Source organism: Crinia signifera, chromosome 3, assembly GCF_055691185.1.
Source record: "Crinia signifera chromosome 3, ASM5569118v1, whole genome shotgun sequence".
Lineage (NCBI taxonomy): Eukaryota > Metazoa > Chordata > Amphibia > Anura > Myobatrachidae > Crinia > Crinia signifera.
In genome coordinates this window covers 220500174-220521257 of record NC_139219.1, presented here as the reverse complement: position 1 = coordinate 220521257, position 21084 = coordinate 220500174, and the positions used below count along the sequence as shown (strand labels likewise).

General features: G+C 44.6%; 1 protein-coding gene across 1 annotated transcript in view; it reads right to left on the bottom strand.

Annotated features, from left to right (window-relative positions):
* The window catches only part of PRSS56 (serine protease 56), a 69900-nt gene that overhangs the window by 36545 nt on the left and 12271 nt on the right, over positions 1–21084 (bottom strand). The window contains exons 3-8 of the mRNA XM_083174725.1: positions 13506–13706; positions 11838–11891; positions 10842–11022; positions 8035–8143; positions 2915–3074; positions 2080–2222 (exon numbers count right to left, since the gene is read on the bottom strand). Of these exons, the coding sequence (XP_083030851.1) occupies positions 2080–2222; positions 2915–3074; positions 8035–8143; positions 10842–11022; positions 11838–11891; positions 13506–13706 (848 nt within the window). The remainder of the gene's footprint in view (positions 1–2079; positions 2223–2914; positions 3075–8034; positions 8144–10841; positions 11023–11837; positions 11892–13505; positions 13707–21084) is intronic.

The following is a 21084-nucleotide window of genomic DNA, read 5'->3' as shown; positions in this document are numbered from 1 at the left end:
ATCAGAATATCGTCCTTTTCCGATGTCAGTTGAAATTCAGTCTTCCGACTGATGGAAAGGATTGTCGAAAACTGCTGAAGATTGTCAAAAACAGCTGTGGATTCGACAATCCAGTGGCCATTTTCGACAATGCAGATTGATATTTTAAAAAAGCCGAATCTGAATGCCTTTGATGTGGTTGTGACCCGCTGTCTCTCACCGCAAAGGACAGCTCTTAACGCAAGAGCTGTCCTTTGCCATAATTATCGCATATGTTAGAGCATATGCGATAATTATGTAGGCGATGTGCGGCGGTAAGGGGGCGCGGATGTTAGAGCATCCCCCTAAACTGAATTCCGTATCTGTAGACAGGAACAGCTGTTGACTATCAACTGACCCGAGCATCACAGTACAAATGATGTGCACGGATACATGAGGTGTCCGGTTATTATGATAACATCATTATGAAATCTAACGCAAAGCCAATGGTGCAATCAAGTTTCTAAAACCTGTAGCAACTAGACTTTTCTGCTTACATTGGTACACATAAGAGATTTGGGTACTTATGTAGTATCTGGGCGTCCGATTTAGAAATCGGATCGGATCGCATCGCATCGCATGCGACCAAATCGTATGCGATGCGATGGTCAAGATTTTTCCATAGGATTCAATGTTAAAATGGTCTGAGTCCATTTAAACATAGAATTCAATGGGAAAAAGGGGTCCTTTTCCTTTCCCCACTATCCAAGTGGGCATGGAGTTGGATATAAACCTGTGGCGAGCATAGCGAGCCACCGAGCCCGAAGCGTGGCGAGCGTAGCGCGCCCCGCGAGGGGACACAGAATACTTTTTAAGAAATATGCGGCCGCTCACCACACTTCGGGCTCGGTGGCTCGCTGCGCTCGCCACACTATATAAAATCAACTCTATGCCCACTTGGATAGTGGGGAAATGAACAGGACCTTCTTAACATTGAATCCTATGCAAAATCGCATCGAATCGCATCGCATCTGATTGTATGCCTTAAGGTAAGGCATACAATCACAAAATCGGCAGCCCAGATACTACATAAGTACCGAGATTTGTACCATGAAATGTGGTTGCTTCAATACCTTTTTACACCACTATGCATTTACATGGGTCTGTGTGTAGACATCTATGTTTCTTCCCAGTACTCTATATAGATTGTGTGCTGACAGACATTGGGGGTTATTTGGAAAGGCACAATCACTCTCTAATAGACAAAACCATACGCACTGCAGGAGGGGCTGATGTAACATGTGCAGAGAGAGTTAGATGTGGGTGTTTTATTGTTTCTGTGATGGTTTTGTCCATTAGAGAGTGATTGTGCCTTTCTGAGTGAATCAGAATAATCCCCATTGTGTAGTCTGAATACAAACTAATTTTGTAATTGTGCACTATACATGCTAAGGCCTCTATGCCCTTATACCCAGAACACCATGGGTGGGCAAAAAGCGTCCCTCCAGCTATTGATGAACTACACATCCCAGCATGCCTTGCCTTGGTTTTGCTAATCAACATGCTGAAATTGATGCAAGGAAGCTGGGATGTGTAGTGCATCAACAGCTGGAGGCTGCTTATTGCCCACTGCTGCAATACATCCTGCTCTGACATTTATTTTCAGTGTTGAAAGATACAGCTGGTAGAGGCCAACTAGACAAACAAGTTAACAACATAGCCTTATGTTTTCCTAATCCATATGTACATATATGTGTACTGCATACCTCCCAACTGTCACGATTACAGTGGGACAGTCCCGATTTTCGGGTCCTGTCCCGCTGTCCCACCCACGGCAGGCATTGTCCCGCTGCGGGGGATGGCAGTTGGGAGACCCCCCAATCTAATAGAATAGACGCTGTGCGCATGCGCACAGCGTCTATTCTCGTATGAAAATGAGGCTGCGGCTAATTAGCATAAGCCACACCCTCATTTTCATACGCCACACCCCCTTTTCGGGCGCCCCCTTTCGAGTGTCCCTATTTCCCCAACACAGAAGTTGGTTAGGTATGGTACTGCAAGGTAATACTAGTACTAGAAAGGAGTATACCCTCTAATCTTCATTGAGTAAGTGGACATTACCTGGCAAGAGTCTGCGCCCCCAGTCAGATAGCCTGCACAAAACATGGTGCTGGTCAGCATGTCCTTTCCCAGGGTGCTCCTGCAGGAATCCTGACTCAGAACTGGAACAAGAGCTTCCAATACAACATCGGATGGAGGACCATCTATTTTCAAACATAACAGATAAAGGGTAGCTGTAAATGTTATTAATGAGATAGGACCAGTAATTAACAGTGAACTAACCTGTATTTGTATAAAGCAACAAAGGGTATCAGAATTGTACAAATAAATGGATGCTCATCTTCACCTAATTTTGTATATACATTGTTCTTCTGGTGTCACTGGAGCAAGTGGGCATTTTCTCATCCTGTAAATTGCATTATCATCTATATATATATCTAGTGTCCGTGAGTCTCTGAAACACTGACATCTGCTGGCAGAGCGTGAAACGACATCTCTTTCTCACACATGCGCAAACACAGAAGGTAGAAGACTAGCTTTCGAAGCTTTTGCTTTGAACGAGCTTACTACTGCTTTGATACTTTAATTATTTCCTCTGAAGTCAAGGCCACAGGGATATGTGGAAAAGCAGCCAATCACAAAGCAGCTAAGTAGCCAAACGCCAAGCTGGGCACGCAAGAAAAATCTTTGTGCCCATTTATTTATACTAATTTCGGCACCTTATGAAACAGATGCTTGCCTCTTTGTGTACCTTCTATCTCTGATATCATTTTTTTTTTGACTGGGGTACAATAAAAATGCTAATTATTTTTGACGAATATTAAATATGATTGTTTTTTGATGGTTATTTCTGGGTATTAGTTAATGTAGTTGAAGAAGAAATGTCTAGACTGACCTTCATAAAGGGAGCCCCATCCGGCAATGTAGCAGTTAGTGGCAGGAGCTGGGTCAGCAGAGACTGCAGGTAGACACACAGGTATTGATCTCAGAGACACTACCACCGAGCTGGTTAACGCCACTAATGCAAGGTCATTATTAAACGTTTTCTGATTAAACTGTAAGAAAAGATATAGGTGAATAATCTCTGTAGGGAAAATATTTGACAAATGACCTGAACTCTCACCACTAAATTTCACAGAGGTATAGTGTAACTGACACACTTTATAGACAATCCTATTGTTGCACGACACCTGGGGTGACATTTAATAGAGTGTGATTTTTAGTAAGTTTTGAAAATCGCACCTTATTGCATTTTCCGAAATCACCAATTGTTTTTTGAAAAAAATTGACAATTTAAAGTGTTGCAAATTGCCGGCTGAAAAATGCGATATGATGCAATATGGCGCGATATTATGACCTGGTCATGTGCGAATTTCTGACCAACCAGAATGCGATTTCAAACACTACCTTACCAAACCAATCAAAACAAAAACCTATTGGCCCACCTAAGTCCCCTAGAATAAGCATCACACATCCTATATAAAAGGGTCTGGTGACATTTTGGCCTTTGAAATGTAGTGAGGAGAGCAGCATGGACAGGAGAGGAGGAGGAAAAAGATCAAGAGAGACCAGCAGTGACAGAGTTAGTATGGTGCCAAGGAGGGCAGTGCCAGGGAGGAGACAGGAGGAGCACCCTCACCAGGAGCAGCAGGAGGAGGCTGTTGCTGTAACCAAGATGACTTGTTTGACACACCATGAGGAGGAAACGTTTAGCTTTTTGCTAAAAGTTTGTGCATGGTGCTGCAGTTTCACCTATCTGCCAATGTGAAAAATATTAATGGTGCTGAGCATCGGGAGCCAAGGCACACTGACTGCACAAGTGTGCAGTGCATTACTGGGAGTTGACTAAGTCTTCTGAGACTAGGAGCTCAGAGGCTGAGTGACTTGTGCTGAGCTCTGACTGGTGGAGCTCACCACATGCTTCTCAGGCCCATGGAGGACAGCAGCACCTGTGGCCTCATCATGGGAGGGTTTTTAATCAGAGCCAGCACCAAGCCTGTGAGGTCTCCTACAGAGTAAGGTACAGAGGGACAATCAGGCTTTTCATGTGGTGTGTATATATATATATATACATATATGAATCCCCCCCCCCCCCCCCGCAGTTACCCATTGACCAAGTTTATACTGCCTTTACTCGGTGTTTTGACAGTGTAATATTCTCCCGTGCAGTTTGCGGCCAGTAATGACAAGTGTGAGGGGGGGCCCCCCTGTCTAATGTGCCCCGGGCCCCCCGAAGGCTTAATCCAGCACTGAGGAGGACGTAGACATGTCTGAGGTAGACTTGCAGGAGGAGGAGGGGGATGCTGGGCAGGATGAAGATGAGGACCCTGCAGAGGAGGAGGAGGGTGAGGAGGAGATGGAAGGGAACGCAGGCTCTACCACAGGGCATACCCCCAATGGGCGCCATGTGCATTTTCCTTACAAAGAAAATTCAGCCCGTATCCGTGTCATTGTGCCCCTTTGCAACCAGCTTCTAGGCAAGGATAATGCACCCACCAATATGATGCGCAAGTGGCAAACGTAGGAGGAGATTAATGGGGCTGTGAATGACGTAAGCAACCACAAGCGCAAAGTGCGCAATGTGAAGAAGTGCTTCAATGATATAAAGCGGCTCCTCAAAACCAAAATGGCCACTGAAAAAGCCCAGGCAAGTCGCACAGGGGACGGACCCAGCGTCAAAGTCACTTACACTTCCTATGAAGAGAAACTAAAACGAATCATCCCACCAGAGGTCCTTCCTGGGCTACATATCTCTGACACGACAGACCGGCATCACCACCACAACCAGGTAAGTGTTGGCATAGTTACACAAACAAATAATCATTGTAATGTAAAATACATTTAATTCTGTTTTGGTATGTTTTGTACATTGTAGTACTGCTGCAGTACTACAGATCCCAGCAAGGTGGCCTCATTTAAAGCCAATGTTCATAATAGATGTTTTGGGGGCATGCTGGGTCATGTAGTTCTACAACTACAGTTATTGTAATAAAACAATACATAGCATTGTAGGAGTTCAAAATGTTTACAAAATAATAATAACACCATCATCAAATAAGACACATCACTAGTGATTTGATTTATAGTATATACATTTTTGTTTAGTTTGTATAAAATAACAGAAATTATGGTTTCCCATGATTTTTTTTTTTGTTGTACCTAAAGTATTCAGATAATCCAAATTCATGTTTAGTCAATCAAGTTCAGATCAGGCAAATTCTAAATTTGCATCCTATTAAATTGGCGATTTGTATACTTTATAATGGGAAAATATCTGGATGCGAATTGAAGTGCAAATTTAAACCGACAGGTAACCATTTGCAAATTGCCCGGGGAAAAATGTGATATTAAGTACAATTCGCATCCAAGTAAGTTGCCAATTTCACACAAACGTGCAAATTCAGCTGTTTTTCACAATAAAAAAGTTGCAAAAGTCAAATATTTCATCCTATTACATGTCACCCGTGATATCTGTAATACACCTATTTCTCCATCTTTTTAAAAGTTGCAAAAATCATGCATTTGACAGTTTGCTTACACAGTAGGCACTAATGGCCTTCATATTTCTTACTTTTTACAATTCAGCATTATTTCCCCACCCATTCATGCACTTTACGTACAGTACGTTGCACACTGCAGAGTCAACAAGTGACATTGGCTCAATGCTGTTGCTAATTGTGCAGAAATTAGGAAAGAACAGGGGTTAAAGTGAAGGAAAACTGGCTGGAACTGAGTTCCACCACCTCTAATGGTGAGGTGGAACCTCCACATTGGCCCTGCACAGTAATTCTCACAGAAATGCATTCTAGTTTACAAGGGGATGCCAAAAACCCTACCACTGGCCCTATCTCTCCCTAATGGGGGAGGGGGTTTAATTAGGTGGCATAGAGAAATGAGTTCCCCCACCTCTGCATGACCACTTTATGCCCTGTATAAGACTGTATCATGCTATAAGTATAGACTTCACCGTACAGACCTGGTGGCTAACTGAATCTATGTCTATCTTACAGTATGCACACTGCTGCAAGAAAACGCTCCAAAGATACTTTGCTGTTATAAAAACAGTTTATGTAAATGATATGTGTTTTTCATTGTCAAACATCCATACCTGCAAAATGAGCTAATATGCCTGCAGAATGTTAACGAGAATGGTAGGTTTTTGTGATTACTAGGAAAAACTATCACTGCCCTTACCCAGCAGAAAATATAGTGTATATCAGGGATTCATATCCAATATATACGTATACGTATGTGTTGAAGGGCTACAATGCCAGGACTGTGTTTTTCTATAACCATGATGCCAGTGACATAAAGCCATGCATTGTTATGTTTATAACTCTATGGAAGGAATTCAATTGTCATATTGCGTCCGATCTCCCATCTAAAGTGATGCAAGATCGTGGGGCAAAATTGTTGGGGCACTTATTATTGTTGGGGTTTGACTAAACTAATTGGCGCAACAAGGAAAATCCATGTTTCAGCTCTTAAATGGGTAACTTTTGCACAATTCAGCTTGCCACCCCAGGGGTGCATGATGACATACCAGCGCCAGCAAACGATCGCAAATGGAGCAAGATTTGAATAGCTTTGACGGGCATTGGGCTGGCTGCTAACATGATAAGAATTTAATTTAACTCTATCGGTTCCCAACCTCAAGTACCCCCAACAGTTCATGTTTTCCAGGTCATCCTGCAGGTGCACAGTTTAAAAGATCATTTTAAAAGATCCACAGGTAGAGATAATTATTTCACTTGCTAATCTGTGTGAAGACCTGGAAAACGTGCACTGTTGTGGGTACTTGGGGACCAAGGTTGGGAACCACTGTTCTTAGAATATCTCTGGTTTGGTTATTAAAAATGTTCCAATGGTTTATCAAAAGTGCAATTATTCCCAGACACAACCCTCTTTTGCTGAACCCTTTTTGGCTGATTGTTTTGGATAAAATGTTTTATAAATGTATTAATCTAACTATGGTAAAAAAAATTATGAATATATATCCTGAATTAAAACTTAACGTTTAATTTGTGTTCTATAATAAAATTAGAGATAATAGACACACTCAAAACAAATAACTATTAACTAAGCTACAGACAAGAGACCCCTCTAGTAGCATGGAATAAATATAATTCACATATATTTGTCTGCGTAATTTCTCAGCAATTTAATAATTAATATAGTGAGCACACCAGCGGTGTATTCACTCTATTAATTACTGAATCTGTTTACTACTTTTACTATAGAACACATAATATACGTTAAGTTTTTAATCAGGACATATACAGGTAGAGTCTCCGGCATCTGGAGATATCTTATACAAAATATTCCAAACACCGTATTTTTTTCCCCCTGCCCCTTTTTTCATACTTACCAAGGCCCCCGATGTTCACGGCAGCCTTCAGGATAATCTTCGGCGTCTTCAGCGGTCCCAGGAGTGCATTGCACGGGTTCGCCAATAATGTCACCAGCGAGCCTGCAAACTCTCGCAATGCACTGCTGGGACTGCTGAAGAAGGTCCTGAAGCCCACAGTGGATGCCAGAGGGATGCCGAGGTCGCCAAGGACATCGTGGGACCAGGTAAGTACTGTATGTAAAAAAATCCAGTAACCGTAAAAATTCCTCATCCGAAATGCTTGTGGTCCTGAGCATTTTGGATAAGGGATACACAACCTGTATTCATATTTTTTTCACCATAGTTGGATTAATACATTTATATTCTTATTGAGTGTCCCCACGCAGGAGTTTTCTTTTTCTTTGTAAAACCACATTTATACCTGACACTGGGCAGCAACTCCAACCTCAAACAAAAGAACACTGATGTGCATCAGGTCTTAATTGAGGATTTGGACACATGCAAATTGTTACCAATTGTTACCTCATAGATATAATTATTGTATAATCTTTGTAGAGAATCCAGTGTGGTTGCCAACCAAAAATCTGATAAAATTATTTACCCAGAGGCATCTACATCCTATATTAGCAAATCATATTTGTTGGGGGGGGTCTTTTTTTTAATACCTTTGGATGGATTATAATCCTGTTCACTTGAAAAACTTTTTTTCCATCTTCCTCTTTGCTGAGGTCATATTGTCCCACTACAACTGTCCATTGCAGCTCATTGACATTCCTAGTAAACAAAAGTGTTTGGTGATTAGACGACACACTGATGGGACAGTGTCATGCTGAACTGGTCAGTGATTCCTTCTGTATGTTGGTTGGCTCTTCTATTTAATGGAAATAAACAAGAGCCAATCAACAGGGAGCGCTACACCATGGAAAGCTGCTTCCAAGTCTTTATTGGAGAAAGGTAGCATACGCCACAGTAGGATTAAACACCTAAGTACTTTATCAAGTGACTTACATTAATATACTTTTTCCCTTGGGGGTAAGTGCAGGGGTAGATTTAGGGGTGAGATGCCCCTAGGTACAACAGTAATGGCCGACCCTAATTTTATTATTTGCATTGCTTGGTTATAACCACTCATTTGATGATAGCCAATTTAATAGAATAATAAATAAAAAAGCCACCATCGATGATTTTTTTTTTTTTTTTTATCATGTATACATATTTACTAAGTTTATAGGGGCAGTATATACATGTCTTACCTTATTCCATTGCATTATTACAGTGCAGTGGAAATATCTTGCGGTTACTGGTACATATTGGGCTGACCGTACCAGGGGCGTCACTTGCCCAGGGGCACATCTGTTAAGCCTAGTTAATTGATAAAGTGGCCAGTGATAATGCAACAGCCAATCAGCTCCTGTAATTTTTTTAAACCCGGCCTGTATATTGCCAGTTAACATCTGATTGGCTGGTGATATATGGGGGCAATTTCAGCACATATCCCTGGAAATGTGGTTGCTGAGCGACCATATTGCCAGTGATTTCATGTGCTGTGGGAGATACTGTAAATCGCAGGGAGCGCACTCCTGCTGCCAGCCCTTCATGGTCGCTGGTCACAGGAGCATGCTCCTCCGATTATGTGATGGGTTGGCTGGGGTGGCAGGCAGAGAGAGAGATGGGGTGAAAGGCAGAGAGGGATGGGGTGACAGGCGTGTCAAGCAGAGAGAGGGATGGGGTGACAGGTGTGTCAGGCAGAGAGAGAGGGATGGGGTGACAGGTGTGTCAGGCAGAGAGAGGGATGGGGGGACCGGTGTGTCAGGCAGTTAGAGTGATGGGGTGACAGGTGTGTCAGGCAGAGAGAGGGACGGGGTGGCAGGGGTGGCAGGCAGAGAGAGGGATGGGGTGGCAGGAGAGTCAGGCAGAGAGAGGGACAGGGTGACAGGCAGAGAGGGATGGGGTGACAGGGGTGTCAGGCAGAGAGAGGGATGGGGTGACAGGTGTGTCAGGCAGAGAGAGGGATGGGGTGATAGGGGTGTCAGGCAGAGTGAGGGACAGGATGACAGGTGTGTCAGACAGAGAGAGGGATGGGGTGGCAGGCAGAGAGAGGGACGGGGGGGCAGGGGTGGCAGGCAGAGAGAGGGATGGGGTGGCAGTAGTGATCAGTCAGATTCCCGGCTCTGATGGAAAAGTGGGACCATAAAGGTCGCTGGAGTCCAATTTGTAATCCAAAAGATATTGTTGGAGGTGTCCCAGCCCTATAGAGGACTTGCAAACATGAGGGGATCCATGCTAAAGTGCGCCTGTGCTTGGGAGAAGTAAAGAGCTCCAGATGCAGGAATTGGATGTAGTAAAGTCCAGAACAATGGGCAGGTGGGGTACAGTAAGTCCAAGACAGGTCCCAGATGGATCACCAACGCATTGGACTTTTCCATCCAAGCTGGGAATCTGACTGATCATTGCAGGTTATATTATATCCAGGTCCCTACTGTCACATTGCTTTTAAACTTTGTTTTATGTTTTTCACTAATGTGTTATCTTAATTAATTAATCTATTAAATAAATTTTAAATACTGTACTTGGTGCAATCATTAAAAACGAGCGCTGCATTATCCCTTTTTTAGCTAAAGGTTTTTTGCATGGGAGTGGGGTAGTGCTGCAGCTTCACCTATCTGCCAATGTGACAATGATTAATGGTGCTGAGCATTGGGAGCCAAGGCACACTGATTGCACAAGTGTGCAGTGCATTACTGGGAGTTGACTAAGTCCCATGACACTTTGCACCAGAGGGCAGAGGCTGAGACGTTTGTGCTGAGCTCTGATTGGTGGAGCTCATTACATGCTTCTCAGGTCCATGGAGAACAGCAGCCTAGTCATGGGAGGGTTTTTAATCAGAGGCAGCACTGGGACTGTTAACGATGCACTGGAGATTGCATCGTTAACTATATTGAGTTGACACACTGCACTTTTAAAAAGATATACAGCTCAGAAGGGCCCTTCTGAACAATATATTTTAATTTATAATTTTTTTTATATTTTAAAGGAAAGCAGGTTTCTGATCAATGCTGGATGTTTTTCAATGAGCTACAAGTAGCATGCCAGCTGTTGTCCAAGGACAAGATTTCTAGAAAGCATAATCCTCTCATTTTAAGATTAATTTTATGTTCTATTATTATTATTATTATTATTATTATCATCATCATCATCTTGTATTAAATTTATCCTCACGATTGTACAGAACTTATTTGGTGAGGTACAGTACATAAAGGTAAATAAACAAGTAATTCCTAAAGTTGCTTTGAAGTAATACTAGGTAGTGCCTAGTGATGTCTTATTTTGTACTTTAGTATAACAATCCAATGAAAAATGTTTTCAGGACAAAAAGTAATTAAGCTACCACCAGCCAAGAATCAATACATGTTTCTAGTGACCATGTAATACAGTAATTATAAAACCAAGGTAAAGGTAATTTGTTTCATACCCATTGAAGCAATGAGCAGCTGTTAAGACCCACACATCTCCTAGCAGGACTCCTCCACACATAAGTTCCCCATTGAGACGAATGTTGACCAGCCATGGCCAAGAACCCGGGGATGTATTGCTTCCTCCAACAATGCGACCTTTGGGTTGTGTGTTGTTGGCTATGGTCTGCCCACAGGTCACTGGTGATAGAAAAAGCACAGTAAATAATCTGTACAGTATTTCAATTTTTCTGTGTTCCTTTACTTCCAACACATGTAACCCCCAAAGCTCCCTAAAGAGGTGCACTAATCTCTCCAGAACTTCACTGGCATTACACATTGCAAATGGAGTATTCAGTATGGGTGGATTTCTATCTAAATACTGTGTAATAAAAATGGAAAACTATGCAGTCCTGACCTCTACATTCCAAGCAGTGGCGGCTCTTACCCTTTAGGAGTAGGGGGGTTGCCGCAATGTGCCCTCCCCCCCCCCCCCTCGGCTGCCGCCACACTCCCCGCACCTGCCGGTCCCGGCCGCCGGTCCCCTGCACGGGGCCAGCGCATGCGCAGTAACTTCATACTTATTGCACATGCGCTGACCCAAGCCTCCATGGGCTGCCTTTGCAGCAGTCCCCGGAGGCTTAATCAGTTAACTTTGTGGCTATGTTTTTTTGGTACTTGTGTATTATCACAGCGCTCGGCTACACTACGTTTTCAGCGTAGCCCAATGGCTGCCTAGCATGGTCAGCGTAGTGACTCCGCGGAAGCCGTGCGTAGTCAGCGTAGTGTCCCCGTCAGGCATCTAGTCACCGTACTGTCCCCAGGATCAGGGGTTTACAGAGCATAAAGCAAGCTATACTGACTCAGCTGGAGGCATCGACTTGTCTTCATATCCCTGCTGATGCTCACATAGATACTACATAGATACTACATAGATACTACAGAAGTGCGGTAAACAAGGCTTATACATCTCCCTTACAATGTTAATGTGATGAATAAATGCACAATGTACTCACATGGACTTTCATCGTCAAGTGAGGTGTTCATGTAATCCATGTCACTCTCCAACTCTGCCAATAAAGAAAACCCAGATGAAAACCAAAAATACCCCTACACAAAGACGGAGAACATCTAAATATGATACAAGATTTGCTCTATGCCATGGAAAATACGCAACAATCAGGGATAAATCTAACCAAAAAATTAGGGATGCTTCTATGCAAAAAGATGAGTTATTATGCCAAGGTTGTATTTACCATACAGGCATTTCCAGTTGGATGTAGATGTGTGCTTTTGCTCCTTGTTAGTTAAAGACGGCATGTTGAATGCACAATTACTTATATAAGCTATAAACTGCATACCTCACAACTTTGTCCATCTACGAACCAGGAGAGGAAAAAATGGACGTAGCCTTAGGTTTAAGGGGTGTGCACAGCTCCTCCCACTGTCAACTGCTGTAAGCTTGCACACACCATCTATTAAGTGATCACTGGCTGCTCTGCTGAGCAGAGCAGCGGTTATTATAATATGCTTTCCCAACTGTTGTCCCTCCGTCTGCGGGACGCTGCAGCCTGTGGGTGGGACAGCAGAGAAGTCTCTAAATAGCGGGACAGTTGGGAGGTATGAAATTATACATATGACGAATTAAAGAAGGGGTACTTTTCATTGCGCCTCTTGAGGTAAATTTACTATAGCTTCTAGAAATGAAAAGAAGTGATGTTACCCATAGCAACCAATTATACTCCTATTATTTTTTAGTACGCAATATAGAAATGAGAGACATAATCTCATTGGTTGCTATGGGCAACATCACCTCTTTTCATTTTTAGAAGCATTAGTACATTTACCCCCATGAGTCCTGTAGTGTCATTGCCATATTTTATTTTGTATTCTCATAAAGATTGAAACTCAAGTAAAGATGAGTTTCCCGGGTGACTGCCAATACTTTCATCTTTACTGAAGGTACAGAAACCCAATCTATAAAGTTACAGTTCTTGGTAAACCTGTGTCAGGCAGGGCCAGATTTACCACTAGGCCCATGAGGCACAGGCCTAGGGGCGGCACCTATTATGGGCTGCCTGACCATGGCTGAGTGGTGAGGTCCCCTGTGTCCCCTCCCCTTTGTCTCCCCCCCTTGACCTGTTGCCCCCACCAATGAGGAGACGCAGCCAACAGCCAGCCAGGCCACTGCACCACCAATGACGAGACATGAGGGAACATCGGCTCCCCTGTGCCCACACCCCCAGAGACCTGACCTGACCCCATTAGCGTGAGCAGGTGGCAGTGCGGGAGCGCAGGTTGTGCTGCGTGTGTGCGCGCACTTGGTGAGTCTGGCACTCCAGCCTGGGGACATGGAGGCAAAAAAAAAGTTTGCTGGTGACACCTCCTTCTCCTCATCACTCTCCTCCATCCTTGGGCTCACAGACTCTGCCGGAGGAGGGAAGAAAATGAAATCTGGGAGGGGGGGGGGGGGGAGGCAGCAGCACCGACTGTGACTCGGGGGGGGGGGGGGACAGTGAAAGAAGACGGTGAAGAGGTGAGACAAGTACTTTCATACTAGTGCCCTCAGTCATGCAGTATGTATGTTATTAGGAACACAAACACATGTGCAAATGGGTGGTTTGCAAAAATGTTGTGCCTATGGGCGGCCTGACCCCTAAATTCAGCTCTGGTGTCAGGCTTACTGCACTCCTGAAGCTTCAGGCGGCACTGTCCTGCCGTGGCCTTGATACAAATCTCCGATGTCCGGTCCACTTCTGTACAAAACCGCTGGTAATAGCCACACACCCGGCTCAGGGCCCAACTTCTTTCCACAGGATCTGATTCACTTGCTGCTTTCAGGATAACTTCACACGATGGCTGGGACTCTGCAGCCCTGTCTTTCTCTGCAAGAGGCAGAAACAAGTGTCACTCAAACACATGATTGAAGTACTGTACGTCATATACACACAATATCAGCAATTATATCACAGCTGGGGGCGTCCTAAACAAGCTGGGAATGAGACACTCGACATAGGAATCTTTCAAGAACAATATTTCAATTGTTAAGGGAATCCACCATAGAAAAATCCTGAAATATAATTTTAAATAGAATAATTTTTCAGATAACAAACATTTCCCTAACAGTAAAATGAGTCACTGCTGAAGTGTTTTGTACTCTCATTATTTTATGTCGGTAGTTATAGAATATAAAATGAATGTGTAATATAAGGTAGAGAATGGTCTGCCTCAGATACATGCTAATGACCTCATTACCAGTCAGCCTACAAGGAACACAAAAGACATATTACATCCAGAGCATGACTTGAATGTGATTAGCATTATAAGAAATATAATACGTTTATAATGAAACAAGGAAATTCTTATTTAGCAACAAATAGTAATAAAATTACATAAATGATATATAAGACATGGCACAAGGATGAATTTATCACATTATTCCTTTTCAGATTCCGGTAAAGAACAATAATATGATAGAATGTAATTCAGCAGCTGTAAAGCATAATATTACACCTATTTTATGGAACATAAATGTTTGTCCTTTTAATTTTCTGCCACATTCTATATTGTACAAGAAAAGGTCCTCTGTGGTGTAGATTCCTGGGTGTCACCCGCCAATGGATTACACCAAAAAGCTTCTTCAGGAGCCGGGTACTATGTCGATTTTAAATGTTTCAACCCGGTTATAGCTGCAGTGTATGTGCCAGAGTAAAATTACCAGTTCAAGAAAACCGGTAATTCAAAACGGTAAAAAAGAAGGATCCTACACCAGTGGTTCCCAACCCTGGTCCTCAAGTACCCCCAACAGTGCATGTTTTGCAGGTCTCCACACAGAATCACAAGTGCTATAATTAGCTCCACCTGTGGATCTTTTCAAATGTGCCTGAATAATGAGTGCACCTGCCGGGTGACCTGGAAAACATGCACTGTTGGGGGTACTTGAGGACCAGGGTTGGGAACCACTGTCCTACACGGTTCAGACCCATTATTTTTGCAGTGTGAATGGATCTGAACCGGCCAGCGGTGTTCATGCATCGCTAGGGAGGCAGTGGGGTCCCTGCGGCAGATGGGAAGTAAGCAGTAGGGTCCCTGCAGCAGATGGGAACTAGTAGCGCTACTAGTGCCCATCTGCCGCAGGGACCCCGCCACTGACTTCCCATCCGCCGCAGGGACCCACTGCCTCCGCAGCGATGCACAGACAACGATGGGCGCATCCCTGCACTGGCCAGGTACCAGGGAGGGGGACCTGCCTTTGTCCAGGGTGGGCGGGGGCGTTGGATGGACAGGATGGTTGGCTGCCTCCGTGTGTGTGTGTGGGGGGAGGGGGTGATAGGCTGAGTGATAGAAGGTGATAGGCTGGGTGATAGAAGGTGAAAGGCTGGATCCCTGCATGAAGTCACTGCCTAAAACCATAACTGCTTTCAATAAATGAAACGGGTTCAATGTGAAAGGTACAGAAACGGTAATCAACCGGTAATATACCATTTACAACATGCAATGTGAAAGGGGTTTGACTTGCTCTGGCCCGTTTTAATCAATGTTTCAAATACCGGGTCTAAGCACGTTTTGCGATGTGAAAGCAGTATAACAGAGTGAAGCACTTGGCTTCTATCACAGTGCATGAATCAATACTGCAGACAGACAGTATCCAAGGACAGACATATATATGGTAGGATGGTGTGTGTTGCGCAATTATCAGCAGCTTTCACGGGGTAGTCACTCCCCTATATGATACACTAAACAAGAAAAAGGTTTCAGCGCTGGCTGAAGAGATGCAAGAAGGTTCAAATAAAATAATTAATTGAAATAAATAATAATTAATAACTTATTAATAAATTATTAATAAACAATATTATAATGATAATAAAATATACGGTAATCAATGAAAATAAACAAAAAATTATAAAATATATATGGTGGCAGATGCTCAATTAGTTTAGTGATATCACTCAAGTGCATGAAAGGGATGGGTAATACTGGCTAAGATAAAAATACATTGTTTTCTCCCAGCACAGTAGATTTATTAAGCTCGGTGAAGTGATAAACTGTCTGGTTTTTATCACCGGCCAATCAACTCCTACCTGTGAAGTTACAGGCTTGGTTTGAAAAATGACAGGTAGGAGCTGATTGGCCGCTGATAAAAACCAGACAGTTTATCACTTCACTGAGCTTAATAAATCTACCCCGAATGACATCAGTAACCAGAACCACTGAATGACATCAGTAACCAATCACACTACATGATAATGTTATGCCCTTGTTTTCTAATGTGGTGTCCTAAAACCCCACTTTAAATTACTGTCCCCAAATGCAGGACACAAGGGGTTAATTGTACTCCTGGGGCTTCATGCCTGAGGGTGGTTTCATACATTTCGGCTCCTGCCGGACGGCAAAGTCCCGCACGGCCAGGGAGCCGTGTCGCACACATTAGTTGTGAATGGACACTATTGTGTCCATTCACACGGGACCACCATGGCCTGGCCGCACGGTTGCAGCCGGATCCCGCCACTGGAAGGGACGGCTGCCGGGCTGTGGCCATCCCCTCCATGATAATCTACTGTGTGCGGCATGGCTCCCTGGCCGTGCAGGATTTCACCGTCCGGCAGGAGCCGGAGTGTGTGAAACCGGCCTAAGAGTGATGCGGATCAGGTTCTTCTGATTTTCAGCGATCACATTTCTATCATGTCCCCCCTTCTTTCCCTTCTCTGCTCCAAACTATACATGTTAAGATATTTTAGTATTATCATGTAAGTTTTGTCGTGTAGGACATACACCATTTTAGTTGCACAGTATTCTAGATAAGGTGTTACCAGTGACCTACAGTATACAGTGGCAGTATTACTGCTTTCTTAATGTTATGCCCCACAGTAGTTCCCTAGTCATAATTATGCCCCATAGTAGTGCCCTAGTTAATGTTATGTTTCTTGATAGTACCCTAGTTATTGTTATTCCCCATAGTAGTGCCCTGGTAAATATTATGCCCCACAGTAGTGCACTAGTTATTATGCACCATAATAATGACCTAGGTAATGTTATGCCCTATTGTATTGGCAAAGCTAATGTGATCTCCCATAATAGTGCCCTAGTTAATATTATGCTTCATAGTAGTGCACTAATGTTATGTCCCATTGTAGTGCCCTAGTTAATGTGATGCCACATAGTAGTGCAATAGTTAATGTCATGCCCCATAGTACTGTTCTAGTTAATTTTTTTAATTGTGTATGCCCTACAGGTAAGTTTTGTCATGTTGGGCATACACCATTTTAGTTGCACAGTATTCTAGATAAGGTGTTACCAGTGACCTACAGTATACTGTTATGGTTTCGGGAGTTAACCCGTAGCTGGGACTGCTGTTTAGGACAGCCACAACGAGACCCTACTCTACCTCTGTTGACCCCCAAAGCTAGGTAACCGGTACCTGCAGGGGCTAGGCTTCGCCTGTAGCCACCATGTTAGGAAGGGCGAGTTAAGCCCGCCCTGGCTCCGGTGCAGCCAGGAGTTATGATGGTACAAGGAACCGGGACTTCCTAAGGGTACAGCCAAGAGGAGATCTAGCTACGGGACCTAACTGGAATTTTAACAAATAGGCAACTTGCCAAACTAGCTACGCTGCTAAGCGCCAGCGACCTAGTCGCTTAACCACCAGCGACCGAGTCGAATACACAGTAAATACACCACACAAAAAGGCACACCACACATAAGACACAGAATAAGGTGACGAAAGTACGACACCATGAAAGGGTAACTGAAACGTGGCAATTGCCCCAGGCACCTCTTAGAATCCACAGAGGATTGCCCACAAATAAGGATAAACCCAAGGATGGGTCAAAAATGCAAAAGAACAAGACTGACCCCAAAAGGGGTACTCACGGGAAACGGAACACAGCAGCACAGCAGAGAAAGCTACTGACAGAACTTCCCAGGCGCCGGAACAGCAGAGAGACAGGAAACCACTGTGACAGGTGCTATAACTGGTGAGGGTATGCTGGGCTGGCCTCCTTATAAAGGAACTCTGCAGCCAAGCCCGCCTAGCCGGATTGAAATCAGCTGTTCCAGACAGGAGAATTCCTCCAATTATAATTCCGCTGCTGCCCCCGGCGGCGTCCTCCGTTGACAGGCAACTGAGCTACAGCGTCCGGCCGCCTGAGCCCTCCGGCATCCCGGGTTGCTAGGCGCCGTACTGACGCGCTATCCCTGCCCCGGCCGCAGGATCCCGGGCATCCGTGGATGCCTGCTGCGTGCAACAGTACCCCCCCCCCCCTTGAGGAGGAGTTAATAAACCCCTATAACCAGCCTTATGGGGAAAACTCTTTTTTGAGTCTTGGAGCGTGCAGATCTCTATCCGAGACCCAGGACCTTTCCTCTGGCCCATATCCCCTCCAATGGACTATAAAGCGGAGAGACCCGCGGACCACCTTGCTGTCCAGGATTTTTTTCTACCACAAATTCAGAGTGACCGTGGACATCCACTGGCAATCTTCCCTGCACCATCCTCCAAGGAAACTTCTTGGAGGAAATGGCTGGTTTAAGTAAAGAGGCGTGGAAGGTATTGGCGATCTTAAGAGATTTGGGGATAAGTAGCCGAAAGGCTACTGGGTTGTCCCTCTTTATGATGACGTATGGACCAATAAACTTCGGACTAAACTTGGCAGACACTTGCTGAAGTTTAATGTTACGGGTGGATAACCACACTCTATCGCCCACCTTAAAATTGCATGGCCTTCTCGAACGATCGGAAAAGACTTTTTCCCGAAAGGCAGCTCCTTTGAGGGCTAAGTGTACTTGCCTCCAGATAGCTCTAAGCCGGGTTGTGGTAGAAGATGTGACTACAGGACCCTCTAGGCCCAGTGCATTAGCCTTGGGATGGACCCCATAGACTGTAAAGAAAGGAGACGTCCTTGAAGAGGAGTGATAAGCATTGTTATAGGAAAACTCGGCGATGGGCAGAAATTTTGCCCAATCATTCTGGGTCTTGGAAACAAACATGCGCAAGTACTGTTTCAAGGACTGATTCAGTCGTTCTGTTACCCCATTAGATTGGGGATGGTGAGCTGAGGTCAGACTAAGTTTAATTTTTAGTGCAGCACAAAAGTGCCTCCAGAAACGTGCAATAAACTGAGGACCTCGATCCGACACAATGTCAAAAGGCAACCCATGGAGTCTGAAGATGTGCAGAATCAACAATTTGGCCAACCCGTTAGCTGTTGGTAATTGTGGCAATGGAACAAAGTGAGCCATTTTACTGAAACGATCGATAACTACCCAGATGACCTGGAAGCCGTGGGACATGGGCAAATATACCACAAAATCCATGGCAATACTGTATGTGACCACGGTTTGGACGGAATGGCCAATGGAATAAGTTGCCCCGTCGGAGTTGTCCTAGGAACTTTATGCCTAGCACATATCGGGCATGACAAAACAAAGTCCCTAGTGTCTGCGGCGATGTCGGGCTGCGCGAGAGGAGTTCTAGAGTCTTTTTGACTCTCTGATGTCCTGCAATCCTACTCTCGTGGAATTCTGCTAATACATCCCTTCTCAAGGCCTGTGGAACAAACAGGCACCCATCGGGATTCTGACTGGGCGCCCCATCTTGAACTCAGAGAAGTGAATCTTTCAAGGTCTGAGTAAGACCGGAATGAATAACTGATGGTGGAAGGATAGGTACTGGGGAAACGCTTGACTCTTGTCTGGGTACAAAGCTGCGAGAAAGGGCATCTGCATGAATGTATTTAGATCCCGGCCTATAGGAGATGAGAAAGTTAAAGCGTGTAAAAAATAATGCCCACCAGGCCTGTCGGGCATTTAAACGCTTAGCAGATTCAAGGTACTGCAGGTTTTTATGGTCGGTGATCACCAATATCTGGTGGCTAGCTCCCTCCAACCAACCAGTGTCTCCACTCCTCAAAGGCCCATTTAATGGCCAGCAACTCCCGATTACCCACATCATAGTTGGCCTCTGCTGATGATAATTTTGTGGACATGTAGGCACATGGGAAGAGAAATGAGGAGTTGGAACCCTTCTGAGATAGCACGGCGCCTGCTCCTACCTCCGAGGCATCAACCTCAATGATAAAGGGTTGCTCCGGATCTGGGTGTCTGAGGATGGGAGCCGCCACAAAAGCATTTTTTAGTGCCGCAAACACCTGCTGGGCTTGCGGGGACCAATTGGAGGGATCCGCTCCCTTCTTAGTGAGGGCCACGATGGGAGCAACTACATCAGAGAAAGACCGGATGAACCGTCTGTAATAATTTGCAAACCCCAAAAAACGCTGAATGGCCTTCAAATTGGAGGGCCGTACCCATTCCAAGACTGCCTGCAATTTCTTGGGTTCCATGCGAAAACCATCTGAAGAAATGATATACCCTAAAAAGGATACCTCGGGAACTTCAAATTCACATTTTTCCAGTTTGGCGAAGAGATGATTTTCAAGGAGTTTTTGCAGGACTTGTCGAACCTGGGAGCGATGTTCCTCCAGAGTACTGGAATAAATCATAATATCGTCTAAGTAGATGACCGCAAACTTCCCCAAAAAGTCCCTGAGGACATCATTAATAAAGTCTTGGAAGACAGCTGGTGCATTAGATAACCCAAAGGGCATCACAAGATATTCATAGTGCCCTGTTTGGGTACTAAAGGCTGTCTTCCACTCGTCCCCGGCTCTGATACGTATGAGACAAAAAATAACCCTTTGCTCAGAGGGGATTTAGATGGTCTAATGAACCCTTTGGCCAGATTCTCTTGGATGTACTCGTTCATGGAACGAGTCTCGGGACCAGACAAAGAATAGAGTCTGGCCTTCGGGTATTGTACCTCCGGTAAAAGTTCAATGGCACAGTCGTATGGATGGTGAGGCGGTAACACATCTGCCTGTCCTTTGGAGAAACATCGGCAAAGTCTAAATAACTAGTGGGAATCCCCTCCAACAAAACCGCCGCCGCCCGAATGGGGCACTTTAGACAGGATCCAAAACACTGATCACCCCAGCGTATGATCTCTCCAGTTTGCCAATCGATGTGGGGATTGTGGTTCTTGAGCCAAGGGTATCCCAGAACCACCGGGACAAGGGAACAAGAAGTTAAGTAAAAGGAGATACTCTCCTCATGAAAAATTCCCACATGAAGTTGTAATGGTGGAGTCTGGCTAGTGATGACTCCACTGGGAAGAGGACCCCCATCCAGGCCCCGCATAATGAGCTCCTATCCAGGTCTAACTGGGGAATCCCCAGTCTAGAGGCAAAAGAAACATCCAAAAAGTTCCCG